The following is a 20,027-nucleotide window of genomic DNA, read 5'->3' as shown; positions in this document are numbered from 1 at the left end:
TTATAGTTGATTCATATGAAGTACTGGTTATAGTTGATTTATATAAAGTACTGATTATAGTTGATTCATATGAAGTACTGGTTATAGTTGATTCATATAAAGTACTGGATTTATATAAAGTACTGATTATAGTTGATTTATATAAAGTACTGGTTATAGTTGATTCATATGAAGTACTGGTTATAGTTGATTCATATAAAGTACTGGTTATAGTTGATTCATATAAAGTACTGGATTTATATAAAGTACTGGTTATAGTTGATTTATATAAAGTACTGGTTATAGTTGATTCATATAAAGTACTGGTTATAGTTGATTCATATGAAGTACTGGTTATAGTTGATTCATATAAAGTACTGGATTTATATAAAGTACTGATTATAGTTGATTTATATAAAGTACTGGTTATAGTTGATTCATATGAAGTACTGGTTATAGTTGATTCATATAAAGTACTGGATTTATATAAAGTACTGATTATAGTTGATTTATATAAAGTACTGGTTATAGTTGATTCATATGAAGTACTGGTTATAGTTGATTCATATAAAGTACTGGATTTATATAAAGTACTGATTATAGTTGATTTATATAAAGTACTGGTTATAGTTGATTCATATGAAGTACTGGTTATAGTTGATTCATATGAAGTACTGGTTATAGTTGATTCATATGAAGTACTGGTTATAGTTGATTCATATAAAGTACTGGTTATAGTTAATTTATATAAAGTACTGGTTATAGTTGATTTATATAAAGTACTGGTTATAGTTGATTTATATAAAGTACTGATTATAGTTGATTTATATAAAGTACTGATTATAGTTGATTTATATAAAGTACTGGTTATAGTTGATTTATATAAAGTACTGGTTATAGTTGATTTATATAAAGTACTGATTATAGTTGATTTATATAAAGTACTGATTATAGTTGATTTATATAAAGTACTGGTTATAGTTGATTTATATAAAGTACTGATTATAGTTGATTTATATAAAGTACTGGTTATAGTTGATTTATATAAAGTACTGGTTATAGTTGATTTATATAAAGTACTGGTTATAGTTGATTTATATAAAGTACTGGTTATAGTTGATTTATATAAAGTACTGGTTATAGTTGATTTATATAAAGTACTGATTACCGTTGATTTATATAAAGTACTGGTTATAGTTGATTTATATAAAGTACTGGTTATAGTTGATTTATATAAAGTACTGGTTATAGTTGATTTATATAAAGTACTGATTATAGTTGATTTATATAAAGTACTGATTATAGTTTATTTATATAAAGTACTGATTATAGTTGATTTATATAAAGTACTGGTTATAGTTGATTTATATAAAGTACTGGTTATAGTTGATTTATATAAAGTACTGGTTATAGTTGATTTATATAAAGTACTGATTATAGTTGATTTATATAAAGTACTGGTTATAGTTGATTTATATAAAGTACTGGTTATAGTTGATTTATATAAAGTACTGGTTATAGTTGATTCATATAAAGTACTGGTTATAGTTGATTTATATAAAGTACTGGTTATAGTTGATTCATATAAAGTACTGGTTATAGTTGATTCATATGAAGTACTGGTTATAGTTGATTTATATAAAGTACTGGTTATAGTTGATTTATATAAAGTACTGGTTATAGTTGATTTATATAAAGTACTGATTATAGTTGATTTATATAAAGTACTGGTTATAGTTGATTTATATAAAGTACTGGTTATAGTTGATTTATATAAAGTACTGGTTATAGTTGATTCATATAAAGTACTGGTTATAGTTGATTCATATGAAGTACTGGTTATAGTTGATTTATATAAAGTACTGGTTATAGTTGATTTATATAAAGTACTGGTTATAGTTGATTCATATGAAGTACTGGTTATAGTTGATTCATATAAAGTACTGGATTTATATAAAGTACTGATTATAGTTGATTTATATAAAGTACTGGTTATAGTTGATTTATATAAAGTACTGGTTATAGTTGATTTATATAAAGTACTGGTTATAGTTGATTTATATAAAGTACTGGTTATAGTTGATTTATATAAAGTACTGATTACCGTTGATTTATATAAAGTACTGGTTATAGTTGATTTATATAAAGTACTGGTTATAGTTGATTTATATAAAGTACTGGTTATAGTTGATTTATATAAAGTACTGGTTATAGTTGATTTATATAAAGTACTGATTATAGTTGATTTATATAAAGTACTGATTATAGTTGATTTATATAAAGTACTGATTATAGTTGATTTATATAAAGTACTGGTTATAGTTGATTTATATAAAGTACTGGTTATAGTTGATTTATATAAAGTACTGGTTATAGTTGATTCATATAAAGTACTGGTTATAGTTGATTCATATGAAGTACTGGTTATAGTTGATTTATATAAAGTACTGGTTATAGTTGATTCATATGAAGTACTGGTTATAGTTGATTTATATAAAGTACTGGTTATAGTTGATTTATATAAAGTACTGGTTATAGTTGATTTATATAAAGTACTGATTATAGTTGATTTATATAAAGTACTGGTTATAGTTGATTTATATAAAGTACTGGTTATAGTTGATTTATATAAAGTACTGGTTATAGTTGATTCATATAAAGTACTGGTTATAGTTGATTCATATGAAGTACTGGTTATAGTTGATTTATATAAAGTACTGGTTATAGTTGATTTATATAAAGTACTGGTTATAGTTGATTCATATGAAGTACTGGTTATAGTTGATTCATATAAAGTACTGGATTTATATAAAGTACTGATTATAGTTGATTTATATAAAGTACTGGTTATAGTTGATTCATATAAAGTACTGGTTATAGTTGATTCATATGAAGTACTGGTTATAGTTGATTCATATGAAGTACTGGTTATAGTTGATTCAAATAAAGTACTGGATTTATATAAAGTACTGGTTATAGTTGATTTATATAAAGTACTGGTTATAGTTGATTCATATAAAGTACTGGTTATAGTTGATTCATATGAAGTACTGGTTATAGTTGATTCATATAAAGTACTGGATTTATATAAAGTACTGGTTATAGTTGATTCATATGAAGTACTTTTAAAGTACTGATTGTAAGACAATACCAGCAACTGATGGATGAACCATGTGATTGTGTTTCTGCTAGATATTAACGAGTGCCAGTCGTCTCCGTGTGCGTTTGGCGCGACATGTGTGGACGAGATTAACGGTTACCGCTGCCTGTGTCCACCCGGGAGGACCGGAGCCAGGTGTCAGGATGGTAAAAACACTAACACACACACACACACACAGAATCACACTCAGCTCATTGCTTCTCTTATTCTAGTCTACACTTCCTTTCCTAACCCCAGCGGTCATATGACTTGTGTCTGTTTCAGTAGACGGGAGTCCCTGCACGGACAGCGGACGCATCATCGCTGACGGGGCGAGATGGGACACAGACTGTAACACCTGCTACTGTCACAACAGCAGGGTCACCTGCACCAAGGTACCAGATACCACCTACACCACCAGCACACACTACCGAGACTAGAATCAAACAAACCAGATGCTCATTAAATCAAATCTAATTACTTAATATTCGAATAAATTATAGGAATATTATAGGAATATCCTTAAAAATAAATGAATAATTAATAAATAATGAAAGGAATAAAACTAACAAAATATGAAAAAATGCAATAAAATAATAGATTGGGGGGAGTGGTGGCTCCAGTGGTTAAGGCGCTGGATTACTGATCGGAAGGTCGGGGGTTCAAGCCCCGGTATTGCCAAGCTGCCACTCTTGGGCCCTTGAGCAAGGCCCTTAACCCTCGGTGTGCTCCAGGGGCGCCGTATCATGGCCGACCCTGCGCTCTGACCCCAGCTTCCAAGCAAGCTGGGATATGCGAAGAACTACATTTCACTGTGCTGTAATGTATATGTGACAAATAAAGGCTATTCTATTCTGGCTATTCCATTATTAGATTGATTATAAAAAAGATTATTTAATTATAATTATTATAAAGATTATTTAGATATATTATAAAGATATAAAGATTATTTAATTATACAAAAAAATTATTAATTGTCTACATTTAATTTTAAGTTATTTTTATTTAAAAATTCTGATTCAGTTCCTAAATACAATACATTTGTTTATATATTTATCAGAAACTAACTATAAAAATACAATTATACACATGCTGCAGTGGAGCATGTGTCAGAGGAAAGTCTGATAAATGATCAAATAATGTAAATAAAATAATTGATTATTTAATTCTTTATTCCCTTTTTTACTTTTTGAATTTTTCCGTCATCTTTAAATAAAAGTTGTAATAACAACAACATTTGATATAAAATGACTGTGTGTGTGTGTGTGTGTGTGTGTGTGTGTGTGTGTGTGTGTGTGTGTGTGTGTGTGTGTGTGTGTGTGAGAGACATGTTTCCGACTTTAGGAAGTTTTGCAATGTCACGTCCACTGATGTGTGGGAAAATGACAGCGTAGTGCATAGCTCACACACACACACACACACACACACACACACACACACACACACACACACACACACACACCAGTTAACCATTACTGCTTCAGCTGTGAGATTGATGTGTTTCATATTTCTCTCTGTTGACTCGTTTTTTTCATTCGTCGAGGAGAGATCAAAGTGAAGCGATCCCACGTCCTGTATACTCGCCGAAATCCGTCCGCTTATCTAACCTTAACGGCAAACTATATCCAGGAGACTATTTCTTTTTTTTATCAGCAGCTGGGAACAAAGTGCACAGAGCGAAGGTTTAAATATTAATGCTTGGTGTGTGAACCGCACATGCGGCCGTTCTCATTGTGAAGAAAAGCGAGAAGGAGAGAGGGAAAGTGTAAAGTCCGGGGTGTTAGGTAATTACAGCATGAGGATGCAGTAAAAACACACACACACACACAATTTGGCCAAAAATCTCCACTGACTGTAAATTTTACCCTCAAACATCACCCAGATGAATAAAACCACGACTGTAGAATCAGTTCCTTTGTCTCTCTCTCTCTCTCTCTCTCTCTCTCTCTTTCTTTCTTTTTCTCGATTTTTCTCTCATCTAACATGAGACCTCTTTGTGAATTAAAAAAACTGTGTCGGTTTGGGACACGGCCGCAGCGTGGGCTCGATCCATCCATCCATTCAGGCTTTTGTGGTGAGCTTTGAAGTACGCCTCGTTTGGAAAAGGAGCTTATGAACAGTGGCGTCAAATCTCTTTTATTAACACCGAACCAAATGAAACCGAATTCCTCAGCCTCGAGGTAATGCTGTGTCCCAAATACGTCCTGAATAGCATCCTTAAAAAAAACGGTCTACTGCTGTATTTCCGGTCGGATGTAACTCACGAATCGTTATTTTGGCTACGGGAAATGGAAAACTCTGTGGACAGAAGTTTGTGAACACCTCAGCAAATGTAGTATCCACTTTATTGTGAACATTCCGTTTCACGTTTATTCCTCGATTGCTCTTGAAACAACCTCCACTCTTTCAGGAAGATGTTCCATTAGATTCTGGAGTGTGCATGTGGAGATTTGTAATTGTTCACCCAACCCGTGTACGACATACTGAAATATCTATGAGACGATTATTTGGTGCTAAACCTGAATTTTTCTTCCTCTGCAGTTGTTGTGTGGACCGAAGCCGTGCCGTCTGCTCGGAGCCGGGCGAGGAGATTGTCCTGCAGGTCAGATGTGTGTCCCTGTGCGTGAGGATCGCTGCTTCGTGCGCCCGTGCCCCACACAAGGTGAATGCTGGTCCGATCAAAGCACAAAAGTCCAGTCCCGGTGCCACCCAGACAGCGACTGCGTCAACGCCACGTTCAGGTTCACCAAGGACGTCATGCCACAGGTGAGAGCAGCAGGGGGGCGATTATCAGAATATATATAGGGGCTGATCTTTTTCTGTTTCCACACGGACGGTTTTAATTGCCGGATGTGTGCGTCATGGGCGATTTCGGTGCTGATTTGAGACTTAAACAAATGTTTAGTGAGCTAAAAAATATACATATATTTTATATCCGAGTAAAGAAAGGACATGTTGGGTAAATGTGTTGCATTGAAGGTTTTAATTTCACCTCTTTTATATTTATTTATTTATATTTTTTATAAAAATGGTAAAACGGAAATGCATCAATCGCACGTTGATAAATCGTGCTGATGCTGACGACGATGATGATGATCATGATGGTGTTTCAGGGCGTGACTGTGGAGCAGGTGTGCAGAGAACTGCGCAGTCTCTATGTGGTGAAGAACCTCTCATCCGAGTTCTCCATCTCCATCACCTGTGAACCTTCCACCACGGCCAGCAGCGAAATACACGTCGCCATTGTATGTATCTGGAATCTTCTCTTCTCTCTCTGTGCTTCAGTTAATCCCAGTTTTATCCTTTAATCGCTCAATTGCATGCTGTAACTAATCCCCCTGACATGAATCCCATGCTATTATAACCTTGTTATTATACGATGATGATGATGATGATGATGATGATGATGATGATGGTGGCGATGGGAATAAGTTGCTCTGACGTTCCCTTATGCTGCATGAATAATGTGTTTTGGCTGCACAACAGCTCATTAAACGCTTACAGAGTTGTGTGTCTTTAGTAAAAAAAAAACTCCACATAATAATAATAATAATAATAATAACCGTTATTTACAATGGGCAAAGACCAAATCTCTGAGATTAATCACCGCAGCTGTTTACTTTACATAGAAATGACCGTACCGGTGTTATAAAACCTTCACCGTCCAACTAAGGAAGCTGAGAGAGTCTCAGCCTGGGGTACTGAAATGTTAAAATGTTCTCCAGCAGGTTTCCGATGGAGGAGGTGGTGGTGGTGTTGGTGGCCAGGCCCCGGTGAAAGGGATCACAGACTGGATCATCGACGTGGTGAGCAAACGCAGCGCTAACGGGACCATCCTGACTGCCATCGCCGAGGTCCGCGTGCAGCAGCCCAGGTCCAGCAGCCCGAACGGTAAGCGTCTCATCCTCTACATGTGGGGATCAGTTCATACATGAGAAGAGGTTTTTTTTAAACATCCTCCTTCTCTGTGTCGCTAGATTACCTGGTGCCAGTGCTGGTTTCCGTGGCAACCGTGATCTGGGCACTGGCCTTGGTGTGTGCGGCTCTGTGGTGGGTACGTCGGCGTCGCAAGCAAAACGCGAGTGCCACGGCGACCGGGTACGCCTCGGCGCCGTCAACGCCCCCGAGCGCCGAGGACAACAACGCGGCCAACAACGCTCGCGAGAACCTGCACCAGATCAAGAACCGTATTGAGAAGAACGCCGTCAGCGCCAAGATCGGGTCGCAGAAAATCCCGCCGCAGGAGACGCCGCCGCCCGAGGACGACCCGGATGCAGAAAAGCATCTTCACAAAGCGAGGTTTCCGCGGCGACCGGTCTACGCGCCGGTGGAGTGCGACGAGCGGCCGAGCGGCCTTCACGCCAAACGAGCTCACTGGACTAACAAACGCGACAACAGAGACTTGGAATCGCAGAACAGCTTGCACAAAATGGAGTATATCGTATAGCGGCTGCCAGAGGGACAAAAAAAAACACTGGTGGGCAAGGAAACAGTCACCGTGACAACCGTTACGGCTGCACCTAAAGGTGAAGGACGGAACGGGAAACAAAAGAAGACAACAGGACCGAAAATCTAAAAATATATTTTGTTTTTTTTTGTCCCGACTCACCTTTTTTTCAAACCAGAAAACAGTCTCTGGGCGTTAAGGGAAATCTTAGGACCTATTTGGGTGGAAATGGCCAAGAAGGTGGAAAAGGGGGAAATAAAACGAGGAAAAGTCCCCACAGCGAAATTTACGGCATAGACACGCTGACTAATTGTTCGGAGTGAGGCTGTTGTGGGTTGGCTGGCTTTATTTTTTTTTTCCTCCCACCGTTTTGGGTACTTTTTATGTAGCGATGAGTTACGAGCGAGCGGTTGCTGTTTTCCGGCATCGCGAATCAATTCGGATTCTTTAGTGTGCAGCAGCAGAATCTCTGAATTGCTTCAGCACACGGATCGGATTTGCACTCAGCAAGTATGCGTCAGTGTTTTTTTTTCCATTTTTCATTCTTCTCTTTTTTTTTATTTCCTCACATCATTTCACAAAGAGGCAGAGGGATCCGAGGTGCTGACAGAAGCGATGCTGATCTCGGAGCATCTTACCCACGACGTTATCTCGACCGGTCGAGAATCTCCACACGTGTTCACCAGAACCTGCGGTCTCACTGATAATGCAGGTCTGAAGGGCAGATCTCCAATTTACATGAACTAAATTTGTTAATTCTTCAGTCGGAGGTTTCGGTTCGTATTTTCACGTGTAATGGCTGATTGTGTGGCCATGGCTGCCCCTTAGACTTTTATTATACAGTAAGTGAGTGTGCGAGTCATCATTCGCCATTTAGATCAGGACATCTGACGCTAGGGGTGGGCCAATTCATTGATTCATTATTTTGAAAAAATTAAATAAACAGAATAAAATTCAATTCAATTGCATCCAAATGAATTAATCAATCATTTAAGCTGACATTGTGATTTGTTTCTAAAAAAACAAAAAAAAATGGACAAAATTTTATCTATAGAAAGGAATGACAACACGTGGCATCACGTGAAAAATATCTCTAATAACGACAAATTTTTTATAAGATTACAACAAACCAAATATAAGATTTTTATTATTAAAATCTATCTTGATCTGGTGGTACTTTAGCAAAATTATATTCAAAACTTTTTTTTACTGATAATATTCTTTTTTAATTTGCAATTTTGGGTTTTTTAATTTTTGATTTCAGTCGTTTTTTATTTGAGAATCTAAAAAGTTTTTTTATTTGCAATTTAAATATTTTTTTTTATTTGCAGTTTTTCAGACAGTAATTTTTTTATTTGCGATATTCGCAATTTATTGCAATGTATTTGCAATTTTAGATGCTTACTTTTTTTTAAAAATTGCGATTTCACTCTGGGATTTTTCGAGATTTGAATTGGTTTTTTTGGGGTTTTTTTATTTGCAGTTTTTCAGACGGTAAATTTTTTTCAGATTTGTACTTTTTTCCCCCGACAGATTTTAAACTTTACAGATGGCTTGAAACATATTTCAGTACACTTAAATTTGGTTAAATGCAATTTTATAAAAGATAATAATAGATCAGTTGCATTATAGTGGAGATAAAATTATAAAGAAAAGAAAAGAAAATCTGATCCGGTCAGCTGATTGGTCTGGCCTGGTTTCATCTCGCCCACCCCTGAGTGAAGCCCAAAGCTCCCTGTTACACCGCACCAGAACCACCGCACCAACCGAACCGAATTATCACTATTATTACTATTATTATTATTATTTATTGTCCTGTGTATTGTTGGTTGTTTTGCAGGCAGCAGGTCAAAACTTCGGTCCCTTGCGATATGAAGAATTTGTCATTTTTGTCGACTTTTACCACGACGTCGATGTTGTGTAGATTTATTTTCCTTTGTATGTACATATTTTTTAATTAATCATTTGTATATTTGATTTATTAACTTAATATTCGAGAGCCTATCATTCCTATCATCGCCTTTATTTTGTTTTTTTTTATTTATGTGCTTCGTTTAGATCCGAAGGTTCGACAGTTTTGTAAGCTGTATATGTCCCTTTATTCTGAACAGAAAACGTTCACACAAACACACACACACACACACACACACACACACACACACACACACACACATATATGTATATAGACATACATATATACATATACATTTACATTGAAGCATAGACACAGACATAAATACATACCTACACACATATGCACAATACATATAAACACACACATATGTATACACACATACATACCCAAAAATACACAAAGTAACAAACACCTCCAAACAAACGTACACACAAACACACATTCCCACAAACACACACAACCAAGCAAGCTTACACACACAGGTGGTTTGGTGTGACATCGGTTCAGGATTATTTCTGATGAGAGATGAAAAGGAGTAGAGCTTCTGCCATGTTTCTCAGTCCGTCTCTCAAATCCTTTCAGAATGTTCTGATTTTGTGATCATAATCACTGAAACTAAAGCTGGCTGTTAGTTTGTTTGTTAGTTTGTTTGTTTGATTGTTTTTTCCCCAAAACGACTGAGGAAACGAGCGAATGTACAGTACGACTCATGGAGCTTCACTTTCCTGGAGAAGTCCAAACTCCACGGCGTCTTTCATTTCCTTACAAACGACGTGTCGTTATTTTCTTCGTAACGTCAGCGCAGGTCCGTCAAAGTGAACTCTTTCCTCTGAGTGATGCTGGTCAGGACATCGTACAAACATTTTTATTTGAATTTTTTATTTTTTTTTGTTAGGCCTTTCTGATCAAAGACGGTTTTACTTTAGCGTTAAACTTGAGAACGTTTCCTTTTTTTTGTCATTTGAAAAAAGTAATATTTATTAAATTCTTTGTAAGAAACAATGCCTTCGATGTGGAGTTTTTATTTATTTTATTTTTCTAATTTGTGATATGAGGTGAAATTTATTCGTATTTAGTTATGTATAAGTTTTAAATGGAACAATAATAATACATTATATAAACAAAGGTTTGTGGACCATAAAATTGCTCCTTTTTTAGCACCGCATTCCGAATGTATATTTTATAAGAATAGACGCAGCTTTAATTCAAGGAAAAGTGTAAAGCTGCAATGTTTAATTACTTTTTAGCAAGAACCACAAATTTGGGAAATGACCTGTGGGAGGGAGCACATACTTTTGGCCATGTAGTGCATATCTCAACAGTAAAACATGCCCGTTTCAATTCAAGCTCGACCTCATTCAATTCTGGCTTTAGAGTAGGAACGAAGATGTGGAACCAATTAAACGCTTTTGCTCCGCCTACTCCATGTCACAAACAATTTCTTCTTCAACTCCTGTTGCCTATCCCCCTGACCACCAAGACCCCCCATGGTTTCTCCCTGAAGATTTAACCCTGGTTTGTTGTGCGTGTTCCCCTTTCCAGAGCCTCCGATGAGGCCCAGTGTTAGCGTACGACTTCATTCAGATCTGCAATGGCTTCCACGGGTCAGGTTGTTGACTATTCCCCACTGTAACAAGCCCTGTGTGTGTGTGTGTGTGTGTGAGCGCGCGAATGCTTGGCTGGGTTTAGCAAGCATGTGAGAGCCGTTATGGAAGATTTCGTCGCTGTCTCGCTGATGTCGTGGGAACGGTTCGGACTCGAGGCCGTGAGACGGATTTCCTCAACGAGTTTCCCAACTTGTGACACACAAAACAAAGACGTCTCGAAGCTCTCGTTTTTCCCTCAGGAACGACGCCAGTGTGTAACCGGCGTCCTCTCGGTACAGCCCGCGGCCAGACATAGGACTCGCTGTCCCATCTGTTTTTTTCAACAAGAAGAATCTGGCTTCACTTCATATTAAACAATAACAGATCGAAAGAAACCTGATATTCCCAAGTAAGCATGATGTAACCGTCCCACTGATAACTGGGAAATTTCAGACAGATGGATGAGGGGTATTTTTGTATTCTTTTTTTTTGTGTGTAAATTTTTTTTTTGGTGCCCAAAACAATGACTCGTTTCCATGTTTGGGAAGAAAGAAAAGAAATTCTTGCAGGGTTCAATCATTAAAATCAGGTAAACACTGTTAAAGCATATCCACAGTCTTTAATCAGCAGTTTGTGTAAGTTAATTAGCATAGAATTTATAATGAGTCTAATCCACCTTAACGATTTGTCTTCTTTTTATAAGGAACCCTAACAATAACTTCACTCTTTGACTAAAATTATTGGGCCACTTGACTTGTTCACCCACATGTTCTTCGCCACACTGGAAGGTCTTTGGATGCGGTAGCATGACATTTTTTCCTTCACTTGAACTAGGAGAGCCAAACCTGTTCCAGCATGATGTTGCCCCTCTGCACAAAGCCAGCTCCAAGAAGATCTGCTATACATGGGTTGGAAGATGTGAAAGATCTCTTTCTATACAGAGATACAAACCAGTTGGGATAAATTGAAACTGTGACTGCAGCCCAGGCCTCCTCACCTCACCTACATCAGTACCAGACTTTACAAACTCTCTTGTGGCTGAAAGAATCTCCAGACATTTCCACAAAATCTGGTTAAACAACTTCCCAGAGGAGTGGAGCGTATTATAAGAGCAAATAAAGACTAATGTGGAAGGAGATGTTTAGCTTCTTTATATTGTAGTTAAGTCTAAGTAAAGTAAGAAACGTTAATACGTTTTGCGTATAAATATTAAAAAGTGGTTTTATTTTTACGGTAGTCAGATATAAGCAGGGGGGGATTAGTAATTTGACTACAATTCAGGAACATTGGACTAAAATATTTCATAATCCGAGATTGGATTCTGTTCATATAAAAGTTTTTGAGGAAAAGTCGTATAAAATTTCATAGCTGTGATAGCTGTGTCTTTATGCTGATATTTAATGTATGAAACCTGCAGTGAAGTGAGCTACATGTGTGTTGTGTGTGTGTGTGTGTGTGTGTGTGTGTGTGTGTGTGTGTGTGTGTGTGTGTGTGTGTGAGAGAGTGTATGAGGGTACCTCCCTCTGAAATATTAATGGTTCCGTTACATTAACGAATTTGTCATGAAAACTAGACACGACCCTGAGCAGAGCTACAGTCGGGGCCATGAAATATTATGAAAACCCTCATGTAAAGAGATATTTTTCAGAGGTGTACGTGCATGAATGTGTGTGTGTGTGTGTGTGTGTGTGTGTGTGGGTGGTACAATTTTACTTAGTTTCGGAGGTACCTGCCCGGTATGCTGTGCACAAGACAGGGTTTTTAAGTGTGTACGGATTTGTAGTCATCATAGTATGAGGGCAGTATCCTGTTCAAATACCATCCTTGTGTCAATAAAAGACATTGTGGTGACAAAATTCCCGGTCCTCATAAGGGAATAGGGGAGACTGTAGTTAGCTCATTTTGGTTTTGGCCCATGAGGAACCATTCAAATGTGTGTCTGAATGATGCCAGTTCAAGAGTTCAAGTTTTCTCTCAGAACACAGTAAAATGTGATTGAACCAAAACTTATATTTACACGCACTAACACTGAACAAGAAAATCTGAGGTCTTCACAGGCCAATTTGTCGCCACAGCAATACAATAATACGTTGTTTTGTTTTTTTATCTTCCTTTATTGTGATGAGTTCAGACATGTAGGAATTGCTGAAGACAATTACAAGAATCTTACAAAAACCTTATATAAGTATAATACAAACCTGAGGTTCTTATAAAGCAGTTTTTTGTGTGTAGTCCCATTAAACACAATAATATAAAAATGTGTGTGAGGAAAAGTCAAGCTGAAAAGGATTTTCTAGGTATTTTTAGAAATGATACTCTCACATACATATATACAAGTGTAATGTGTCATCTGAGGACCTCACATCAGACTGTGACGTGATTATAGATTAAATAATACAACAAACCTTTTCTGATTTAAAAAGTATAAATATGCCTATATGATGAGATGTGTTCACATATGAGTTCAAATTCAAGCAAGCTGCCGGGGTGTCAGTACACATGCTGGACACCATCTGAGCCAAACAACGTTATCTTATTCTCATCAGAGCACAGGACATGTTTCCAGTAATTCATGCTCTTGGGCAGGTCGTCTTCAGCAAACTGTTTGCAGGTTTCTTGTGAGCAGCTTCAGAAGAGGCTCCTTCTGGGATGATGGCCTGCAAACCGACTTGTTGCAGTGTGTGGCGTACAGTCTGAGCACTGCCCATTTTTTGAAGCAACGAGGACTCGGTCCATTCTCTGATGGACCCCTGTGAAGTCTGTTTTGTGTGGAACCCGTCTAAGAAAACCCCTGTATGACCCTGACCACTGTACTTTAACTCAGTTTCAGGGTGTTACCGATCTTCTTTCAGCCTCTGCATCTTTGTGGAGAGCAACAATTCTGATTCTCAAATCATCAAAGAGTCTTTACCATGAGGTACATGTTGAACATCCAGTGGTCAGTATGAGAAAATTGGACTCAAAGCACCAGATTTCAACTGCTGTAATAAAATATACACCAATTTGTATGGTCCTTTCAAGCAGACAAAAACATAAACATGATGAATAGGACATGTGGCAATGTATGGGTACAAGCTGTACAGCTGTTATCACTGAGGGTGTACTCACTTTTGTTGGCAGTTATTTAGACAATAATGGCTGTATGTTGAGTAATTTTTAGAGGACAGTTAATCTGTACTGCACATTGACTACTCTAAAATATACCGAAGTTCTATGTCTATAGTATTGTCCCTCCAGAAGATGATACTAAAATAGTTGTTGAAATGTAAGGGGTGTATTTACTTTCGTTTGTGTGTGTGTGTATATATATATATATATATATATATATATATATATATATATATATATATATATATATATATATATATATATATATATAAACACAATGTCTGCACACTCTTTTATAATGGGGGCTCTAAAGGTTCTCAGAGTTAACCTGTCACAATAAAATTATTCCTGTATATCTATATACAAGTCCTCTTTGTGATCTGGTCCTCATAAACAATAATACACGAGTGAATGTGAGCTCAAATTGGTTTCAGTGTTAGAGCTTGGGCAATTTACAAAGTAGCCCTCACATATTTGTGTATATGAGGACAGTTTATCTTACAAAAAAAAGACAGATCAAGAATGTGTGGGAAAGTCACCCTGGCTTGATTTAATTTAAGTGCAGGAGATTTTTTTTCTACAAATTCTTTTTTTTTTTTTTTCTTTTTTTTAATTAGTCCCCACAAATATGAACAAAATGTGAACTTTTAAGACCTCACAAGTTTGTCACTTGTTCCCTATGCCCGAATTAGGTCAGAAAATATTTTACAAATAGGGCAGTAATATAAATTGACCCTAAGCTAAAAGCATAATTAAATTTGAGGACTTCACAAATCACTCAGTCATCTGGTCCTCGTAAACACGTTTATACAAATAATGTGTGAAACTTTTCCTTCCTGATTCGTAAATCGGGCAAGGGTACGAAGTATTAAAACCTGAAGAATTCATGGGTACCCGTTGGTCACATGATTTCCTTGGCTCAGTCAGGTGTGACCTTGTGTGATTTTAACGAACGCAGCGACCCCTGAAAGTTTGCAAGTTTTCAAAGGTTTGCAAATGTGGTAGGTCTGCAAATCAGCTCTTGCATATATGGACATGTATAAGACCAACCTAACTTACTTGCTCTCTCACACACACACACACACACAAATGCTGAGACCTCTTGAGGCTCATTCCTGTAGAATTGTTTCTTTGGCCGCACCCTGTCAGAGAAAAAGAGGGTGTTCTCTGTGTTTTTCAAAGTTAAAACTGCACCATGACTCAGCCGGTGTGAGTGTGTGTGTCTCTGTGTGTGTGTGTGTGTGTGTGTGTGTGTGTGTGTGTGTGTGTGTGTGTGTGTGTGTGTGTGTGTGTGTTTGAGTGGGGGTGGGGGTTGGGGGGGGTTATGTGGTGGTGGGTGGGCGGGTGGGTGTTCTGCAAAGTGCCCTTACATAAAAGAATGATGTCAATTTTCCTTTAGGCTGGGACATGTCCAGAATGAGGGAACGAAAAGAGAGAGAGAGAGAGAGAGAGAGAGAGAGAGAGAGAGAGAGAGAGAGAGAGAGAGGAATGGGAAAAAAGAGAGAAAGACAGAATAGGTTGTAAATACAAAAAAAAAAAAAAAAGAAAGTCGTTCTCACAACTGTGGCCAGTGGCGCAGACATTACGGTCCTAATTACAGAAGACTGAGACCCACTTTCCCACACTTTGCGTCGGTGTGTCAGAGCAATATCTTAACCTGATACACAATCTTTCGTGCACACACACACACACACACACACACACACACACACACACACACACACACACACAGAGTAACACACTTCAACTTGGCTGCGTAAGCCAAGACAGAACACACAAGCACAGACTCAGTGAGAATCCCCCTCTACACACACACACACACACACACACACAAAACTACATAAACTGGTAACCACAACAGTACTGTGCGGGATGAGATCAGAGAGCAGGAACACACACCGCCTTCGTAGCGCGCCACTTCTAATCACTCTGAAAACTGAGAGCCTTTAAGAGGAGCCATTAAAAACACAATTCAGAGCGAGAGAATGGAAGAACGGGGGAAAAACCGGGAGAGACAGAGCAACAATGAAGAGGGAGAAAAATATCCTTTTGTTCATAGGTTGTCGCTGCCCATGAGGCCACTTCTGTGCGGAGCAACAAAAAAATGGCTGTGGTTTTTTGTGTTTTGCCCGCAGTACACAGTGCTGGACAAACTGAAGTTAAATGTTCTGGAGGCCTGAAGACTACTTCTGGATATTCCACATAAAACCATATTAGACATGTATACACCAATTCCACAACCGATTCGATTCAGTAGCTGGCTAATCAGCTAGCGCCTCATAACTTCTAACTGGCCAAGTTTAGCAGTCAGCAATTAAACATACAAACTCACCTAGCCAATAAATCAGTGCATTTCAAGGATAAATCTGCTCAACAAAACGGTACAGTATATTACAAACGTGAGTACACCCCTCACATTTCAGCAACCATTTTAATTTTCTGAAGGGACAATATTATAGATGATATAGTACAGGTGCAGAAGCTGACTTAAAAAAACAGACACACGGAAGGTCTGCTCGTCAGTGCTCAGACGGTACAACAAGTCAGTTTGCAGGCCATGGTCCCAGAAGGAGCCTCTTTGAAGCTGCTCACAAGAAAGTCCACAAACAGTTTGTTGAAGACGCCCTGTCCGAGAGCATAAATTACTGGAACCATGTCCTGTGGTCTGATGAGAGTAAAATTAACTTGATTGGCTCAGATGGTGTCCAGCGTGTGTGGCGATGCCCTGGTGAGGACCAAGAAAATTGTGTCTTGCCTACAGTCAAGCATGGTGGTGGTAGCATCATGGTCTGGGGCTGCATGAGTGCTGCTGGTACTGGGGAGCTGCGGTTCATTGAGGGAAATATGTTTTCCAAAATGTACTGTGAAACAGAAAATGATGCCCTCCCTTTAGTAACTGGGCCGAACAGCAGTTTTGCAACATAATAATGACCCCAAACACACCACCAAGATGAAACTGCCTTGCTGAGAAAGGTGAAGGTGATGGAGTGGCCAAGTATGTCTTCAGACCTGAACCCTATTGAGCACCTGCAACATGTGTCTAACATCCAGCAGCTCAGTGATGTCCTTTTGGAGGAGTGGAAGAGGATCCCAGCAACAACCTGTGCAGCTCTGGTGAATTCCATGCCCAGGAAAATTAAGGCAGTGCTGGATAACGATGGTGCTCACACACAAAATTGACACTTTGGACACAGTTTTGACATGTTCACTGAGGGTGTACTCTATTTTGTTGCCAGTTATTTAGACAGTAATGGCTGTATGTTGAGTTATTTTTAGAGGACAGTAAATCTGTCGTGCTTTACAACCTGCACACTGACTCCTCTAAATATATCCAGGTTTAATTTTTATACTGTTGTCCCTTGAGTACATAAGATGATACGGATGAATGTGTGTTCAATAAACGTTTCTTTGCTAATACGTAAATGTAATTGAATTTCTAATCTATCTAATTAGCTAACTATGGTATAACTTTATAGCAAGGATGGCTGACTAGCAGCTAAATGCCTGCTCTTACAACATGCAACATAGTGATCTAGCATTTGCTTCAATGCAACAATTTCTTGTTTATATATAAAACTAAATACAATTTCTGATTTCTCTAGCTTGCTAATTACAGTTTAACATCAAGCTTATGATATACATCTTGCTCGTTTTCTTTTTTCTTGCTCGTTTTAAAAGCCCCAATTGGAATCTATTTAAAATGTATGTAAAATTGAGTCAAATTGAATTTCTAATCTCTACAGCTAGCTAACTGCAGTACAACATCATAATAAAGATGGATGACTAGCAAGCTCATTATGAATATCTGGCTAGATATCTTGCTAATAGTTGAATTCCACAACAGAATAATTAAGAAGCTTCCATTAATGTAATTATATTTCTGATCTGTCTAGACGGCTACTACTATGTCAAAGCTAAGATGACTGATTAGCAAGAAAAATGCTAGCTTTTGTACAATTTGCTGGTTGTCTAGACAGCAGTATAACATTATTTATTTGTTATAACATAATTTATTTTTATTATATAACTATTTGGATGTTTAGAAAGAAAGCTTCCTTGCTAGTTTTGGTTTATATGTTAGCTATGAAACACAATTTTCACTTTATGAATATAAAAAAATAAATAAAATAATAATTGTAATTCAGTATAATGACTGTAAAAGGCAATAAATTGACGCAATGTGTGGTCCCAGAAACGTCAGGCAGTTTCCCAGAAAATATTAATGTGTGTTTGTTTGGCCAATCTGTGAATATAGGCTTGATCCCAAAAAGAACCAGGACACCACACACACGCACACACTTTCTCACCTTTACAGATATTTTTGTCTGTTGAGATTCCCCATGTTATTTCGAGTGACAGCAATTCCATTAATTCCTCACACACACACACACACACACACACACACACACACACACACACACGGCCTGGCCAATGTCAGAAGTACAAAAATGGAGAAGACAATGGAAAAAGCTCTGATGTTTATTGGCTTTCCATCGTGAAACCTCAGTATTTTTAACATGGGCGTTATGCTGCCTCTTTTGGGACAGAGTGTGTGTGTGTGTGTGTGTGTGTGTGTGTGTGTGTGTGTGTGTGTGTGTGTGTGTGTGTGTGTGCATGCATGTGTATATGTGTGTGTTTTGTAAATCATCATAAATCCGAAAGAGTAAGGAACCATCACAGCACATTTTGAGGTTCAGCATGACACTCAATCCATCAACATAATCAACTCACATATTTAACCCCCCTCCACACACACATGCACACACACACACACACACACACACACACACACACACACACACCAGTGGTGGGCCGTGCATTTGGTACCTGGGCCTTCAGTGGGGGCGTACCCGACTTAATCCACCACTTAATATCACCACTATCATGTCGCAATAATAGAAACCATCAATACAATACAAAAACGCTATATAACAACACGTTGCATTACAGAGAGAGAGGCATTTTACATATGGAGGGTGAAAACCATTTTACTAAAGCAAGAAATCCAGTTAAGTCTCCAAGCCTCAACACTACAACCACAACTGTGCACCTACATCATCTGTAAATGTATGTGAGTGTTTGCAATCTACAAACACACATGTGAATACTACATACATCTCATAGTCCTGGCTACTTTTGGCTGTCTGTCTGTGTGTGTCTGTCTGTGTCTCACACACACACACACACACACACCTGTGGATACTATGTATATCTCATGCTCAGCTAAAAATATGTGTATGTGTGTCTCTACGTGTGTATGTGCATGTTTGTGTATGAGTGTGTATATTTGTGTGTCTGTGTGTATGTGTGTGTCTATGTGGAAATAACTCATCATCATCATCATCATCACACTAACAAGTTGTTGATCTAACACACACACTAACCCCAGGGTGATAATGTAACAGAGTTTTGATGAGTTTTTGTTCAGCATCACATGCGGCTCGTCAGCTTTACAAGCTGCATTTGCATTCCTTCCTGTGTTGTGATTGGCTCTGCTCCCTGATCACGGTGTGTGTCCTTCACTCAAGGCGATACACTCGATTTGTGCCGGCTGAGCAAACACGAATCACGCCGGAGCATGCAGATGCTGAAAGCTGCAGCAGTGTTCAGCAAGTGATTACGAGAGCTTTAATTACTGTGAGGATTTACGCCACTTTCACAGCTTAAAGACAAATTAGACTTGGAATAAAAGGCCTTACAAAAAGCTGCGCCAGAAATGTAAAACATCGCTCAAAAATGTGATTTTTCTCTGTGATTAGTGTGGCGTGATTAGTGTAGAGTGTATAGTTCAGAGTGATTAGTGTGGAGTGATTAGTGTGGAGTGATTCGTGTAGAGTGTATAGTTTAGAGTGA

At 37.9% G+C, this 20,027-nt stretch overlaps 1 protein-coding gene across 4 annotated transcripts in view; it reads left to right on the top strand.

The window, feature by feature from the left end:
• Nucleotides 1-9,738, top strand: part of jag1a (jagged canonical Notch ligand 1a) — a 41,892-nt gene extending 32,154 nt beyond the window's left edge. Inside the window, exons 21-27 of one of the 4 annotated variants that reach the window (XM_083522730.1) lie at nucleotides 3,172-3,285; nucleotides 3,407-3,513; nucleotides 5,660-5,884; nucleotides 6,232-6,363; nucleotides 6,847-7,009; nucleotides 7,096-8,931; nucleotides 9,075-9,738. In XM_083522730.1, the coding sequence (XP_083378856.1) occupies nucleotides 3,172-3,285; nucleotides 3,407-3,513; nucleotides 5,660-5,884; nucleotides 6,232-6,363; nucleotides 6,847-7,009; nucleotides 7,096-7,565 (1,211 nt within the window). In that variant the 3' untranslated portion in view covers nucleotides 7,566-8,931; nucleotides 9,075-9,738. Of the gene's footprint in view, nucleotides 1-3,171; nucleotides 3,286-3,403; nucleotides 3,514-5,659; nucleotides 5,885-6,231; nucleotides 6,364-6,843; nucleotides 7,010-7,095; nucleotides 8,932-9,074 lie in introns of all 4 variants that reach the window. The other 3 variants (XM_083522729.1, XM_083522728.1, XM_083522727.1) reach the window with 3 other exon arrangements.
• Nucleotides 9,739-20,027: the final 10,289 nt, after the last annotated feature.

This window comes from Silurus aristotelis (genome assembly GCF_946808225.1).
Source record: "Silurus aristotelis genome assembly, chromosome: 20".
Lineage (NCBI taxonomy): Eukaryota > Metazoa > Chordata > Actinopteri > Siluriformes > Siluridae > Silurus > Silurus aristotelis.
The sequence above is the reverse complement of the archived record's forward strand: the minus strand, read 5'-3'. Positions and strand labels throughout refer to the sequence as shown.